This window comes from Torulaspora globosa, chromosome 6 (genome assembly GCF_014133895.1).
Source record: "Torulaspora globosa chromosome 6, complete sequence".
NCBI classification, from domain to species: domain Eukaryota; kingdom Fungi; phylum Ascomycota; class Saccharomycetes; order Saccharomycetales; family Saccharomycetaceae; genus Torulaspora; species Torulaspora globosa.
The window spans coordinates 326,668-341,782 of record NC_050732.1 but is presented as its reverse complement, the minus strand read 5'-3'; the positions used below and the strand labels follow the sequence as shown (position 1 = coordinate 341,782).

At 46.1% G+C, this 15,115-nt stretch overlaps 7 protein-coding genes across 7 annotated transcripts; 3 read left to right on the top strand and 4 right to left on the bottom strand.

Annotated features, from left to right (window-relative positions):
* Window positions 1–316: 316 nt before the first annotated feature.
* Window positions 317–2,656, bottom strand: HG536_0F01670 (uncharacterized protein; the record flags this gene model as incomplete). Its single annotated transcript, XM_037284620.1, has 1 exon — window positions 317–2,656. The coding sequence occupies one exon, from the start codon at window positions 2,654–2,656 to the stop codon at window positions 317–319; it is 2,340 nt and encodes a 779-aa protein (XP_037140516.1).
* Window positions 2,657–2,962: 306 nt separating this feature from the next.
* On the bottom strand, window positions 2,963–5,080 carry HG536_0F01660 (uncharacterized protein; the record flags this gene model as incomplete). The annotated part of the gene is made up of 1 exon (XM_037284619.1): window positions 2,963–5,080. The coding sequence occupies one exon, from the start codon at window positions 5,078–5,080 to the stop codon at window positions 2,963–2,965; it is 2,118 nt and encodes a 705-aa protein (XP_037140515.1).
* Window positions 5,081–5,323: 243 nt separating this feature from the next.
* On the top strand, window positions 5,324–5,734 carry VPS51 (Vps51p; the record flags this gene model as incomplete). Its single annotated transcript, XM_037284618.1, has 1 exon — window positions 5,324–5,734. One exon carries the CDS (start codon window positions 5,324–5,326, stop codon window positions 5,732–5,734), a length of 411 nt encoding a protein of 136 aa, XP_037140514.1.
* Window positions 5,735–5,991: 257 nt separating this feature from the next.
* ALY2 (Aly2p) lies at window positions 5,992–8,946 on the top strand (the record flags this gene model as incomplete). Its single annotated transcript, XM_037284617.1, has 1 exon — window positions 5,992–8,946. The coding sequence occupies one exon, from the start codon at window positions 5,992–5,994 to the stop codon at window positions 8,944–8,946; it is 2,955 nt and encodes a 984-aa protein (XP_037140513.1).
* Window positions 8,947–9,243: 297 nt separating this feature from the next.
* On the bottom strand, window positions 9,244–11,118 carry EXO70 (GTP-Rho binding exocyst subunit EXO70; the record flags this gene model as incomplete). The annotated part of the gene is made up of 1 exon (XM_037284616.1): window positions 9,244–11,118. One exon carries the CDS (start codon window positions 11,116–11,118, stop codon window positions 9,244–9,246), a length of 1,875 nt encoding a protein of 624 aa, XP_037140512.1.
* A 257-nt stretch (window positions 11,119–11,375) lies between these two features.
* TRL1 (tRNA ligase) lies at window positions 11,376–13,838 on the top strand (the record flags this gene model as incomplete). Its single annotated transcript, XM_037284615.1, has 1 exon — window positions 11,376–13,838. One exon carries the CDS (start codon window positions 11,376–11,378, stop codon window positions 13,836–13,838), a length of 2,463 nt encoding a protein of 820 aa, XP_037140511.1.
* An 82-nt stretch (window positions 13,839–13,920) lies between these two features.
* ARG3 (ornithine carbamoyltransferase) lies at window positions 13,921–14,892 on the bottom strand (the record flags this gene model as incomplete). The annotated part of the gene is made up of 1 exon (XM_037284614.1): window positions 13,921–14,892. The coding sequence occupies one exon, from the start codon at window positions 14,890–14,892 to the stop codon at window positions 13,921–13,923; it is 972 nt and encodes a 323-aa protein (XP_037140510.1).
* Window positions 14,893–15,115: the final 223 nt, after the last annotated feature.

The window sequence follows — 15,115 nt, the reverse complement described above, 5'->3', positions numbered from 1 at the left end:
TACCTGTTTTACAGTGAACAAAGCCTATGTATTACGCAGCGATATCACCTTAAATACAGCCAACTTACAGAAGACATATAAGAGAAGCGCCATCAGTTTGCTCTACTACTAGTCCATTGGCCGTATGTCCTGTAGAGAACAGGGGTATGCTCCATTCTCATAGAAGCTACAGTCATAAGGCTCCCAAAGCTGATGAATACTCTAAGATGAATGTAACAGCTATTCATGAGGATTTGCATTTTATCTACATAGAACGAGAAAACCATCTAACTTAAAAAACTCCAACGGACATCTTGAACGCATTAGTATATCGTATTCATAGAGAGTGCTCGACTCTATCAAGAGCAGCTTTGATCTTCATCCCGATACGGGTACTCAGCTCGTAATCATCGGCGTAGCCTTGAGCTCTTAGCAACCATTCTCTGCTTTCGGGTAAACCATCAATCCCGTGGAGCTTCCAGGAGAATAGGGCACGCTCATAGAGGGCTGCAGGGTACAGCCATGGGTCCTCGGTCTTCTTTATATATCTGACCTTGCCTCTATCCATGGAGAAAAAGTTGGGCAATAACTTTTCATCCATCAGGTTGCAGCCCTCTTCGACTTCTCCCAATCTTCTGAGGCTGAGTGCTACCAGGAAATCCTTGATAAGCTCTTGGTCCACGTTTTTGCTATCAATCGCAGGATTGTGGTACTCCAGCAACATCTTGTTTGAGAGCTCCAAACCTTCTTTCGTCATTCTGTTATAGCCATTGTAGAAGTACGAAATCTCATGCACGGGTGAAGTTGCGATGGCATCCAAAGCATCAGAAACGCCAAGTTTCTGTTGCATTGTTTTGTACTGCTCCACTTTTCTAAGCATGAATCTATCCAAAGGCAAGTTTTTGGATTTGAAGGTCTTTTTGCCCAATAAACTTGGAGCACCAAAGATCAATTCAAGTGCCTTCTTCTTATAGAATTCAGCTTTGTCGCTTTCGAGGACACCAAGCTGGCACATTCTCCAGTTCTCTAGGTAGCAGCACCCAGCGTAATAAGTGTAAAAAGCGTGGGACCAATCACTGATATTGATCAACGACAGCAAATCTTCTGCAGCCCTTTCATACCTATGCAAATGAGAGAGAGTAATGGCACGATCAAAGACCAAGAGAGACTTTACTTGTCTCATAGCTATGCTCTGTACATCGATGGAATCGAGCAGCTGGACAGCTTCTTCGAGTCGACCACGCGCAGACAACATCCTGGCTTCATTCAGTAGCCATAACGCACTGTTGGGGAATAAGGCCCTGGACCTTAGTAGCGCATCGACAAGAATTTTTCCCGGATGCAGCAAAGTCGGTCCATCGAGATCACCATCCTGCAACGAGCTAAGCTTCTTTAAGGAGTTGGTGCTCTCAGATGTTTCGTTTCTCCTTAATGAACTCAAACTATCATTTGTAGCCTTCTTCTTGAGCGAGACAACAGAGGTACTCCGGGATGATCTAGTTTTCTGCAGTAGCGAAGACGCAGATAGATTTGCCTGAGACTTGCTATTACCCAACGTAGTCGAAGTTGAACTAGCAGCTGGGATGTCAAAATCGTCGTCGGTAAACTGGAAAGGACCGTCATAATAAAACATCAAACCCAATAATCCGATACAACCATGGACATTTCTCTGCCTTGTAGCTCTCCAAACCAGCCTGAGACCCTCTTCCCTTGAACCATGAAAACCAACTATGGAGAGTACAGCTCCGATAGCAGGAGGAATTAAGGAGAGAACCACCTGCAGAATGCCAAAACATAAGTTTACCCCAGAATGAATAAATTCATCAATAGTAGCCTCCGTGACATCTAGGTCGTCAAAAACATGAGTAAACTCTTTGATTTCCTCCTTGGGAAGATTTCTCATTGCACCTAAGCCCAGCTCGTCTCGTAACCTATTGATAGCTGGTGAATTACCGATGTGGGCACCGCATAGCCGCTTCATTCTCATATGATGTACTTTCTCGGCATATTCCAACAGATCATGATCTTCTTGCTCTTCTGCAGAAAGTGCATAAGGAATGTCCGCAGAGGCAAAGGGAGAATCGCACGAAGAGAAGCTCGTTTGCGACTCATTAGGATCCTCACTAGAGAGCCCCCTGCTCTTTTCAGCCTTCTTCATCGCTTCAAAAATCTCCTGCAACATCGAGTAAGCCTTACGCAATTTTAACAATGCCTTAGCGGCCTCCATCATGCTCTCGCTGAACAGCATCAGAAGCGCATGCAATAGGCAAGATTCAGTGTAAGTAACCGCGTAAACAGTACCCGACGGATATAACGAGCTGCTATGCAACTGCAACTTTTGCGCATCCTGTCTGCTCTTCAATGACAACTGCTCTGCTTTTGCCAAAGTGGCCGACGCCTTCTTCATCTCCTCCGCCTCGAAGCCCAATGTAGCCTCCAAAAATTCAATAACACCGCGAGCCAGCACGTTAATCGTTTGATCAGATCCATCCTCAGGTTCATTATCTCGCAACAGCTGCAGTCCCTCTTGTGCTCTGTCATCAAGAACATAATCCATAGCCTGTAACGCAATCTCAAAATCGTGAGCCTGTTTCAGTATCAACTTCGTTTTTTCCTCTTGTGACATCTCAGGAGTGGTGTTGCCTCTACCGGTAAGAGCTCCAAACACTCTAAACATCTTGCAACAGTTCTCTCGCTCACTTGCAGTCTATCCAACAACCAATTTTCAATTTCGACCACCACAAAGACTCCTATTCTCGAAAAGCCGTACAGCTACTGGTAGAACTCTGATCCCAGCACCGAAACCAAATCGAGTAGTCGAGAACAGACACCGTTGTCTTGAATTTGAGATCTTAAACTGTTTAGATATAGGGATGAATTCCCGTATCTCGATCTCGTGGTGTTCAGACAGCCCGAGGCGAAAAATTCCGCCTAAGACTAACGGTAAAGGACATAAAAATGGAGCTTTCGTATGGCCTAGGCGTCACAGATGGACGTTCTTGATGTCCTTCTTGATGTTCTTGATCTCCTGTTTCATGAGTTTCTTCTTGCTCTTGCCCATGTGCTTCATGGCGGTCGAATTGAGGACGTTGACGACATATCTGTCAACGCTATCCCAGACTTGTTGACTTATCTTCTTGGGCAACTTGCGTCCGTAGAGACACTGGTCGACAAGCCACATTCCCACGATGAAGGACTTTCTATCGAGCGTACCGTCCCCTCTGGTGTCGACTTTTTCGTAGATTTGTCGCAGTAAATCGTTGGGCAGGTTAGACCGGGCCCAGATGTCCTTTACCACTAAACTAAGGATCAGGCCATCCTCTGGAAGACTGACCGGCGGCGCGCTTTGTCCGCTAATCACAGACGACCACCAGGGCAGCAGTTCGAGGTACAAACACCGGTTGCTCACCCACATGCCCTCGTAGCGCTTGCGCTCCGCGGGCGTAACGAATCCTACGTCCTTGTGGGACTTCCAAGGCTTGTCTTCATTGAAGCCCTTACGGCTCATGTGATGGCGGGTTTCATGATGGTGTAGGTGATGCGAATACGGTACAGCGGTATGTTTAAGTCGTCTTTTCAAACGGGCGGCACGCCGCTTGCGTTTCTTGTCGTCTTCATGGTCATCAATCGAGTCCGTGTCATCGTCGTCAGAGTCTGTCAGAACGCCAGCGTGATAGTTGTTAGTGATAGTCCTATCGAGCTGCTCAGGAGCGCCGTCGTACGCGTTATCGAAATCGTTTGACGAATGGCGCCCACGGCCGCGCATCGTTGTCCTGAAACGCAGGTTGTGATTTGTGGTTACCACGGCTCGCCCGTCCTCATCAGCCGTCACGCTAGACTTGGACAATTCCTTGTTGCTGGCTTCGTCAGACCTGCTTTTTGCGCCAAACAGTTTGGTTCTAAATCTCTCAATTCTTGTCCTTCTTGTATGGTTCGGTATCAGATCAGGAAGAGTGCCCTGGTATGTGACATTCCCGTGGCCGAGTCTATTCAGCACGCCATAGGTAGCGTTGGTCCTAACTGCGGCCGATGAGCTGTTGTCTTCCGATTCCGCAGGCAGACTTGAAACTGAGAATGCATGCTCTGGCAAATGAATTAGCGACTGCTCGGGGCTTTCATTTTCACTTCCCGTATATTCCCCTGTATCGCTTTGCGACTCTTGCTCTTCCAAGTCAAGGTCTCCTTCATCCGCCAGATAAGAGGAACCGTCCAGGGCAATCGACAGCGCAGATGAAGACGACCCGTTGGATGACGACGACAGCTGTTGGCTGAAGCTTCCCGTATCCTTGTCGCTGCCTGCACTTTCCTGCTCCAGCTCAACATCGTCGCTCTTGGTCTCAAAGTATATGTCTGGCGGCGGTATACGGCCTGCCAGTGTCCTTACTTCAAGCTTCTTGAGCCTTTCCCGATCCACAGTCGGCACCGTGTTCGTGCTACTAGGAGTACTCGCTGGCTGTAAGGGCGGCTGTCGTACCTCCGACTGCGATTGAGATGCAGACGAAGCTTGAGAAACCGTCCGCCGCAGTATGAAAGATGCTGCTGAAGGGGATAACGCAGCAGTTTGGCTTCTGCTGACTGGCAATTTTTCGCGGGTGCCTCCATGGCTGCCAGTAAAGTCACCGCTGCTCGGATTTCTTCTCGCCGAATCCTGAGCGATCTTGCTTGACGACAGAGCCCGTTTCGGCACTTGCGGGAGCACTGCCAGCGCCAGAAGCTCTTCCTGCTGCCGATCCGACTCTCTGCTATGGGCCATTGCCGCTGCTGCATGTGCGGATCCGCTTGCCAGCGGCGACACAGGCCTACTCAGCTGCTGCTGGCTGGACCCGCTCGAAGGTGCCAGCGAGAGAGCACTCCTAGGAACACTGCTGCTGCTTCGAAAAGCTTGCTGATGCCCCGGTCTCGATATTCCTGTTCCATAGCCGGCTTTTCTCGCTTTCGCTCGCGATGACGTCTGATTAACACTCCCCGTGGACCCTGAACTAAGACTAGCTTGCGATCCCGTATGTCTCTGGAAGATTACCTGCGCAGCTCTCAGCGAATCGTTCATCGCCTGTTCTGGAAGATCTGCAGTTGCATGTTGTCGCTTCTTCTTGTCAAACATCGCCCTTGAACTCCGTCTGCGACCAACTTGTCCAGCACAACACCAATGCCACGCCCTATTAGTCAATAACTAGCCCAATGGAAACCCTAGGCTCCATATACCTTATGTTTCCAGGCCGAAGCTTTCTTTGCCATAAACGATCCTCGCGGCTGGGCGAAATCAACCTTACTTAACACTCTTAAACGCCAAACAAACACCAAAAAGCCACTGTGACGGGTCCTGATACCGCCATAACTTCGACTAATGACCCAGCAGATCAGCCACAAGAAGTCGTTGCGTTTCAGCCGGCTCAACCGAGACCGGAGACAGCTGTTGAAGGAGTACTACAAGCTGGAGCAACCGGGAAGCGCCGAGGGTAAAGAGCAACCACAGGAGGAGCAGAGACCGACTGTGAACGCGGAAGCGGCACAAGAACACGTCGAGGATGCCGCAGCAGACGACAGACCGATTGCCGAGTGCGATTTTGCGGAGCTTGTTCGGCTACACAACAAACTGCTCAAGAAAGAGGCAGAGATGAACAACTCGATCAAGAGCACGATCTATGAGAACTACTACGATCTCGTCAAGGTCAACGAGCTGCTGAAGGAGATCTCCAGCGCCAACGAGCCGCTGCTGGACCGCCTTAAGGAGACGATAGAGCTGCTTCGAGGGTGAGCACGTGACCTGCCGTATGGAGCGACGTTGAAGAGCTCTCTCGCAGAGAGACGTTTAATGCTGCTAGCTGGTTAGCGAATGAGTGGACTGGGGGATGCGAGTTGTGAGGGTTAGTGTGTTGCAACTGGTTGAGCTAGCTGGATATCGAGATCGAGAGAGAACTCAGTAGCGATCGCTCGGTAACGGGTTGTGATAAGCCGTCGTGATTGGGAATCGCAGATCTAGAAATTAGGAGGCTCGAACAGTGATTTAGCGGAATGCCTGAGCTTCATAGCGTCTTCTCGCCGGTTTTCCCTGTGGATAAGGATGTGGATGTGTCTGGGGACGCAGAGCCACTGGCGCAAACCGGGTCTGTTCAGGTGTTTTTGCAATTGGCAGAGCCGGTAGTGTTCATACAGGGTTTTGAGTTGCCGCAGCAGAACGATAAGCCTCCCAGTATTCTTCGGGGGTCACTTGTGGTTCGGGTACTGAAACCTACGAGGTTGAAAAGTATAAGTTTGTCGTTTAAGGGCTATTCGAGAACCGAGTGGCCTGAAGGAATACCTCCGAAGCGACAAGATTTTGTGGAGATCAACGATATTGTCAATCACACTTGGCCCTTTTACCAGGCAGATAATAGGGTCCCGAGTGGGCTGGTCGGGAGAAAAAGCGGCCTGGGGGCCAACGCAAGCTCGTTTGGCGACCACGCGTGCTTGCTGCATGAAAGCGGTGCTTCCATGTATAAGCCGTTACCACAGACTGCAGCGCACAGGAGTAAGCACCAAAGTATCTCGTCACTGAATGGGCTGTCATCGCTTTCGTTGGCGTCGGCTAATGCTTCTGACGCCAGGAGTGTCACGGATGCTGTGTCGAATACGGGAAGAAGTTTATCTCCCATGTCATTACTTCGAAGAGCGACTTCTCCAGCTCCTAAGGCCGATGATCACCGTAGTCGCGCGTCGTCTGTCACAACATCGCTGATTTCCGACCTACTAAGCGGAACCTTTGTTAGTGCGAGTGAGAATACTTCGTCGGCGACCAATGGAGATATCCATGGCGTCAACACTGGCAACGACAATGTTTATTCCAGCGGGTCTGGTAATGAAAATTTTGTCTTTCAGCCGGGGGAGTATATTTACACTTTTGAGCAAGCAATCCCTTCATCGTATCCTGAAACCGTTAGAGCTGATTTCGGATACGTCGAATACCAATTGTTCGTCAGTATCGAAAGGTTTGGTGCTTTTAAGTCAAATATAACAGCTCGATTACCTGTCACTTTAGTCCGCACCCAATCAGATACATCGATTGAAGAGACCGAACCGATTGCTATCTCGCGTGATTGGGAAGATCAATTACACTATGACATTGTGATCGCTTCAAAAGATATTATCCTGGACGCTTTCTTACCATTAGCGTTCCATTTTTCACCTCTCGACAAGGTAACACTACACAGGATAAGGATCTATTTGACAGAAACAATGGAATACTACTGCAAAAATAAGAAAGTCCATAGGATGGAGCCTACCAAAAAGTTCTTACTGGCAGAACATGACGGTCCTCGGTTACCAGGGACGTCCGAGACCGGTGCTCTAAAGGCGAAGAACATGGGGAACTTGCTTCTTGACGAATCAACAGGTGATCTGGTCAATAAGAACTTTGAGTACCAGGTCTTTGTACCCAGCATTTTGAATAATCATCAACAATTACATCCCGATACAGGTCTGGAAAATATTAAGGCCAATCACTGGATAAAGCTTTGTTTACGTCTTTCGAGGATGGTGGATGGAAAGCGAAAACATTACGAGATCAGTATTGACTCTCCAATTCATGTTTTAAATAGGCTGTGTTCGCACGCTAACACACTGCTTCCAAGCTACGATAGCCACATTAGCATCAATGAACAAGCTCTTTCGGCTCATGCCCAATTCGGCAACACATCAAACATCAGTCTCTATCACAATTCGAACATTTTCTTTCCAAAGGAGGTGCTACAATCACCTGTGCTCTCACCTGAAGTGCATCCTTTAGATCTCAAGGTTGGTTCTCAGTCAAGGAACCTGAGCCCAAGACCTCGTCGACGTCGTGATTCAAAAGCGGATGACTCTACTATGCTGTCATCGCCCCCATTTCAGGCCAACATCTATCAACCTGACCAGATACAGAGGGAACTAACATCGCCTCAGGCAATTCCTTTGTCTCCAGTGACTTCACCCCATGTGAGACCACTATATCTACCTGACGCACCACCTTCATTCGATTTTGACCTAAATGAAACGCCAACATTAAATATTACGAAAGAGCTACCACGCAATCCCCCTTCCTACGTTGATGTAATGAAGGCCGACGGTATAGAGTCAGATCACCGGCATAAAAGCCGCCCTGCTGTGAAACCACCGAAAATAGTTTTTAGTCGGTCGGAGGAGACATTGGCGGATACTCGTAAACCACTCGACCATTCACAGAGAAAGAGCATTGAGGCGGGCTTCAGTAGAAGAAAATTTACCGGAGCCGATGATGATGGCGACATCACTTCCGGCTTCATTTTCCAAGGTGTTTCGCAAGCCTCTGCAAATTTACCAAGTGCCGTGCTCAGGTCACCTGCTTCGAATGGAATGAATCTAAACGTGGAAGTGAAGAAAGACAGGCGCAATAGCATCTCAGGCATATTACCCTCCACCATACGAAACTCAAACCCATCGTTCAACGACATGAGCGCCCTTCTAACGAATAATTGCGATAATAATGGAGAGAACCAGCTATCAAGAACTACCTCTGCATACTCCGACTCCTCATGTGAGAGATCAGCCAGATCTTCCGTGGATAGCACACTCCTTTTCGCGAACGCCAACAACATGGAGCCGCTACTTCACCATACTGAGACTCGCCATAATATCAGCACAGATAACATTGCCTTCCAGTCCAGAGATTCAATAAACAATTATGCCAGTTCCCCTATAGATTCCTCTGTTGATATAACAGCCCTCTATGATCGGAACTCAAACGGTTGGCATCCCCTTCAAGCTAACGCAGAGGACACACTCTCCCCTGTGGTCAGTCCCGGATACTCTGCAATCGTTGCTAACTCAAATCATGTATTTGAAGATTTCAAGAATGCCTTGCATCAAAATGATGGCTCAAGTAGAGATCTACATGAAGACAGTGTAAGCACTCTGAGACAAAGCAATGAATCTTCTTCGGGTCGTCCCACAAGTCCTTTTCAGTATGATGCTTAGTCTGCAAGCGGTTATTGGAACGAACAATTTTGGAAGTAGTCAAACATACAGGCAGTACTTCTATTATCGATGAAAGCGGTACTAGCAGCATCTACCGCCTCGCAATTTGGAACGGCCTGGCAGCTGAACTTACTCTGTAATTCATTATATGGACTTTATAAACTACGAATTTAATTGGTAAGAACGTTATCGCTCTTATGATAATTCCGTTCATCGATAAAAACCAGGCCCAGAAAAACATCGCAATCTAAGGATGTACTGCCAGCAGATCAGAGAGGCCTTCATATCGCCACGCGTTCACTTACCCAACTGATTTAATATTGCTGTTATTTCGTCTGGTTGATATTTTATATGCTTTCTAGGATTCTTAAAGGAATCTTTGTATCTTCTGTAAAACCTTTCATACATTGGCATTACCAAAGCAACGATTTCGGATCTCAAAGTTGCCTTCAGAGCTCTATCCGACAGTCGATATTGCTTATATTTCGATACCAACTCTTCAAATCCCTCATTAAACTTTTTGAATTTTTCTTTGATTTGATCTTTGTCCTTTGATGAGATTTTTCCTGTACTATCGACAAACACAGAATCCATCAGATTGCTGGTAAGATCTCTCCAGTCTGATATCAAGTAATTAATGTATTTTTTCTTCAACTTCTCCATCCTACCATGACCATCCGAGCCCAGGAGTTCGTTCAGTTTTGATTTCTCGACAATCTGCTCTATCAAAGTAATATTCATTATAATGAAGAATCCGATGCGTGGTTTAGGAATTTTTTTGTTACTACTGTGGCCGCTAATATCAGGCTCCAGACTAGGTGCTAATATCCTTTGTGCCCTTTTCTCTAAGCTCGCCACAAGTATGTCAATACAATCGCTTAAAAAGCATGAAAGCAAGGCTGAAGGTTCTTTCAAATTTTGTGTATCCTGGTAAGTAAACTCTTTCTCCCTGTACGGAGATGGAAGCCACATTTCTCTCGTCATACTTTCCATAGCACCCAGGCAACCCGTTTTGTATTCACTAAACTTTCTCAGTCTTGACATGGTGTCAACAGTTGCTTCCGTAACACCATTATCAGCGGGAATGGCCGAGATTTGACTAACCTTAACATCAATTCGCTGAATAGCGTCTCGGAACAGCGATTGCGTAACCCTATGGACACTGTCTGCACAATCCAACAGAGCTCTGTAATTATCTAGGGGCCCAGTTTTTAGCAACCTCTTGACGCTATGAATGCTGTCTGCCAGCTCAAAGCTCAGGATACCAGTATTTTCGAGGCTTTTACGCACAAACTCCAGGTTAACGTCAATGAGCTTGATATAAGCTGACAATAATGGTACAATGATGCCTGAAAATACCTTTGTCTTGAGACCCGGTTCCTGCGAATACAAGTCATCCACCAATGATTTTTCGTTTGCTATGAAACCAAGTAGAGCCTCACTGTAACTCAACATGCCGCTGCTTTCCTTCTCATATGGTGCGCTGCTGTTGGTTGGCACCTTCTTGGCGAAAGGCTCCAGGAACGCCATGCATTTGAGGATTATCTCACTTCGCTCTTGTATGAATACGTCCTCGATAGGCGCAGATGCAGATACAGTATTGTGGAAGTAGTCGATTATTAGGGCCATCTCAGCCAGCTGATTATCCTTATAATAGGGAAACGGTATTTTCTTGTTGATGTTGATTTGAGGATCGAAGGGCTTTATTGAACCGACTAGCGATACGAAATATGCCTTCAGAGTAGTTTCGCTGTCCTTGATCATCTCCTCCAGGTGCGTTCGAATACCTGTAAATTCGGAACTATTAATTCTCTTTCCGCTGTCGGCCTTGATGTCATCCAGCATATCTTCCAACTTATAGATTGCCTTGATATACTGCTTCAATCCCATCTCACGGAAACCTTTCCTCAGTATCATTTCATGTTTGGAAGCCTCGTTAGCCAAATCTTTCACAGAAGCGACTGAATTCAAAACACTCTCGATATTCCTCTGCAAGGTTGACAAAACGTTGTTTCGTGTGACTATTGGCGTAAACAGATCACTAGAGTGACCAGAAGTCCTTGCAATGCTCTTCAAAGATTTGTTAATTTGCATTGTCACTCGGCTTGCTCGCTCAAGCCCCTGGCTGTACACAAGTACATCTGCTTCATCAATATCAATAGAATCTGGCATATCGTCCTAATGCCTCGATAAGGCCCAGCAACCGCAATCCAACTGCTTGCACTACTAGTAGTTAACTACCACTATTAATGCTTATTCCTGGGCTATAATTGAAGAATCCGGGTAACAGCAATCGATGACGAAATTATACCGATGAGATCGATGTTTAAGTGAGTTTATACACTTAAAGTCCAGAAGTGTGAGCTTTATAAGTCTAGCTGATCCATCTACAGCTTCTGCGGCGTAACCAGAGTCATAGGATCCGATTGATGAGGGAAAACAATGTTCCTTTGCGTCCTACGAGTGAAAGTATTAGGGAATTAGTGCGAGAGTTGGAAAATGCAGCGCAACTAGCCTCCAGAGGCAAGGCTACAAAGAGGGTGTGTGATCTTTTCGATAGTACGAAGAAAGTGGTAAGCTGGAAATTTCAAGAATGGGATTATGGGAAGAATAATATACAGCTTCCGTGTAATGCTCGAGGACTGTTCATTCTGGATGATCCAGAAAATCCAGAGATCGTTGCTCGAGGTTACGACAAGTTCTTTAATATCGGAGAGGTCGTTTCAACGAAGTGGGAAGCGATTGAAGCCCATACAGTTGGACCCTATGATGTGACTTTGAAATCGAACGGGTGCATCATATTGATCTCTGCCCTCTCGGATGGGACAATTGTCGTCTGTTCTAAACATTCGACTGGGCCAAGAACAGACGTTGATAGAAGCCATGCAGAATCGGGCAGGGAATACCTTCTCAAGCAGCTGAAGGAGGCCGACGTGGACCCAGAAGCCTTTGCCAGAGAATTGTATGAGTTGAACATAACAGCAGTGGCAGAGTACTGTGACGATAGCTTTGAAGAGCACATTTTGGAATACAAGGGAGATAAAGCAGGACTCTATCTGCATGGCATAAATTTGAACCAGAGAACGTTCGCAACTTGGCCTATGGACAGAGTTTCGCAATTTGCGTCAAAGTATGGGTTCAAACCAACTGCACACTTTGCCATTGAAGATGTGTCGAGTTTAAAAAATTTCCTAGATGAATGCTCGGAGCGGGGCAGCTACGATGCTTTGGAGGTGGAGGGATTCGTAATCAGGTGTCATTGCCGAGAGGACGGACAGGACTTCTTCTTCAAATACAAGTTTGAAGAGCCTTATTTGATGTACAGACAATGGAGAGAGGTGACGAAGGACTATATTACAACTAAATGTCGAATCTTCAAGTTCAGAAAGCATAAGTTCATAACCAATCAGTACCTGGACTTTGTCATTCCCATTCTAGACAACAATCCTGAGCTATGCGAACGGTATATGAGAGGGTTTGACATCATTTCACTAAGAAACATGTTTCTACAGCATTACGGGATGACCGCGATGGAAATTCTGAACTATGAGAAAGTTAAGGAACTGGAGCTTCGAAATGCTGTGGATTTCGACAAAGTCGATGAAAACACTAAATTCTTGATTTTTCCTATAGCCGTCATTGGTTGTGGTAAGACGACCACGGCGCTCACCTTGAAGAACCTCTATCCAGATTCATGGGCCGTGGTGCAGAATGACGATATCACTTCTAGAGATAAATCAATGCTGATGAAAAAATCTCTCGAGCTGCTGGCTACGCCAAATATAAAATGTGTGATCGTTGATCGAAATAATCATCAATATAGAGAGAGACAGCAGTTGTTCACTTGGCTCGCCGACTTGAAAGAAGAATATCTCCCTTACGACACAAATATCAAAGTGATCGGTTTGTCTTTTATTGCATACGAGAACTTGCAAAGTGTTCGAGAACTCACATTAAAGAGAGTCCTTGCCCGCGGCGACAATCACCAAAGTATAAAGTCTAGTGTCTATGGTGAGAAGAAAGTTGTCGGTATCATGCAGGGCTTTTTAAACAGGTTCCAACCTGTGGTGGAAAGCAAATCGCCCGACAATAAATTTGACCTGATCATTCCCCTTCGGGTCTCGCATACCAATTCTTCATTAGAAAATGCCAGAAAAACTCTTCTCAACTTGAACAGTTCTTATCCTCAGTTAGTTCCTAGCATGCCATCAGAGGAAGAGATCGAAAAAGCTTTTGCGAAAAGTCTGACTTACAAACCTACGATTATCAAGCACGTTAAAGGAAAAGGAAGCACGAATCCTAAGGAGCGCCAGGCGACTTTTTATTCCGCTCACATAAGGGAACGGCAAGCGATGATTGACGAGATTCAGAAAGCTCTCAAGAGCGCGTATCTTTCAGAAAGAGGCAAAGAATGTATGGAAAAGCTATTTAAGCAAGACAAATTTCAGCCAGAGTTTCACATAACACTTTCCCATGTAAGCCAAGCGAAGAAAGGCACGGAGGATCAGAGGTGTACTTGGAAGAATTTTGCTTCCCGATATCAGAAGATGATATCAACCAACGAGGAAAAAGATGAGAGCATGGCGCCCATTACAACCGCAGACACTGTTAAGTTCAAACTCAACAAATTGTGCTGGGACGAAAAAATTGTTTCCGTCATCGCTGACCTTCCTGAACATCCCATCATCGACTGCAATGGGCAGATTGTGCCTCAGCTGAAGGCCGGCAACGCAGTCTCGCACATCACTATTGGGATATTGCAACCAGGCGTAGCCCCATTCTATTCAAATAAGCTATGCCAGAGGGTACTCAAGGGATCAGATAAGAACACTTGGTCTATAGACTTTGACTGCTGTGCCCAATTCGAAGCCGAAGTACGCATTAATTTCTGAGTTGACATTTCCCATCGTTACATATTTCTGTACCTACCTCCATCGCCACATAGATACAAGATTGAGTTACTTGGTGGCTTCATTATTTGAGATCGTCGAAGTTGCCTTTGTTATTCACAAACACGTCAATGGCCGCCATAGCAGCATACAGTCTGTTCTCAGCCTCGTCAAATACTATGGAATGTTTCCCATAGAAAATGTCGTCGCTGACTTCTTCATTATGTCTTGGTAAACAGTGCATGAATTTGTAGTTTGGATCTGCGTGCTTGGCCAATTGCTCGTCGATCTGGAAACCTTCAAATTGCTTCAATTTGGCAGCTTTGGCGTACTCCTCACCCATAGAGACGAAAGTGTCGGTCACTAGGACGTGTGCACCCTTGGCAGCCTCGACAGAGTCGTGTGTTAATATGAAGTTAAGGTTTTTTCTTGCTGCGATTTCCTTCCCTACTTGAGCGATGCCAGAGTCCAGCTCAATACCTGCGGGCGTTGCAATGGACACATCCATTCCCAGCTTCAGACAAGCAATAGCCATATCATTGATGACATTGTTGGCATCACCGATCCACGCGACTTTCAGCTTGTTTGTCGAATAGTCCAAGTGCTCTTTGATCGTCAGCATATCGCAAATAGCTTGCAGCGGATGGTACATATCACATAACGAGTTGATGATAGGCACCTTGGAGTGTTCACACAGCTGTAGGATATCGTTGTGGCTATTCACACGAGCAAAGATACACGACACCATAGACGACACAACCTTGGTGGTATCGTAGAAGGACTCATTTACACCCAATTGGATGTCGTCTTTGCCCAAGAACATCGGATGAGCACCAAAAAACGTGGCTGCTCCCTCCGTAGAGATTCTGGTTCTAGTAGATCTCTTGGTGAAAATCAAGGCGATTGTCTTTCCAAGAAGCTTCAAGTGATTCTTTTGAAATTCCGCGCTCTCATCGCTTTTGAATATTTTCTTGAAATATTCTGCTCTCTCAATTAGAGTTACAAACTCTTGATCCTCCAGGTCTTTAATGGATACTAAATGACGAATTGCTGACATTAGGAATTAGGTTAGGTTATCGATTATTATCGATTATTAGTGTCTGGTACGATTGACAAAATGATCTCGCTCTTAACTGTACTTAAAGAGCACCAGGAGTAAACTGCCATTAGAAGACCATTAATCCAAATTTGACCACTTTCATTCAACATTTATATTTTTCTTATCAAACAGAGCTGGCGAAGTGAAAAATTTTCTGGCGCGACGGCGCCAGTAAATCAGC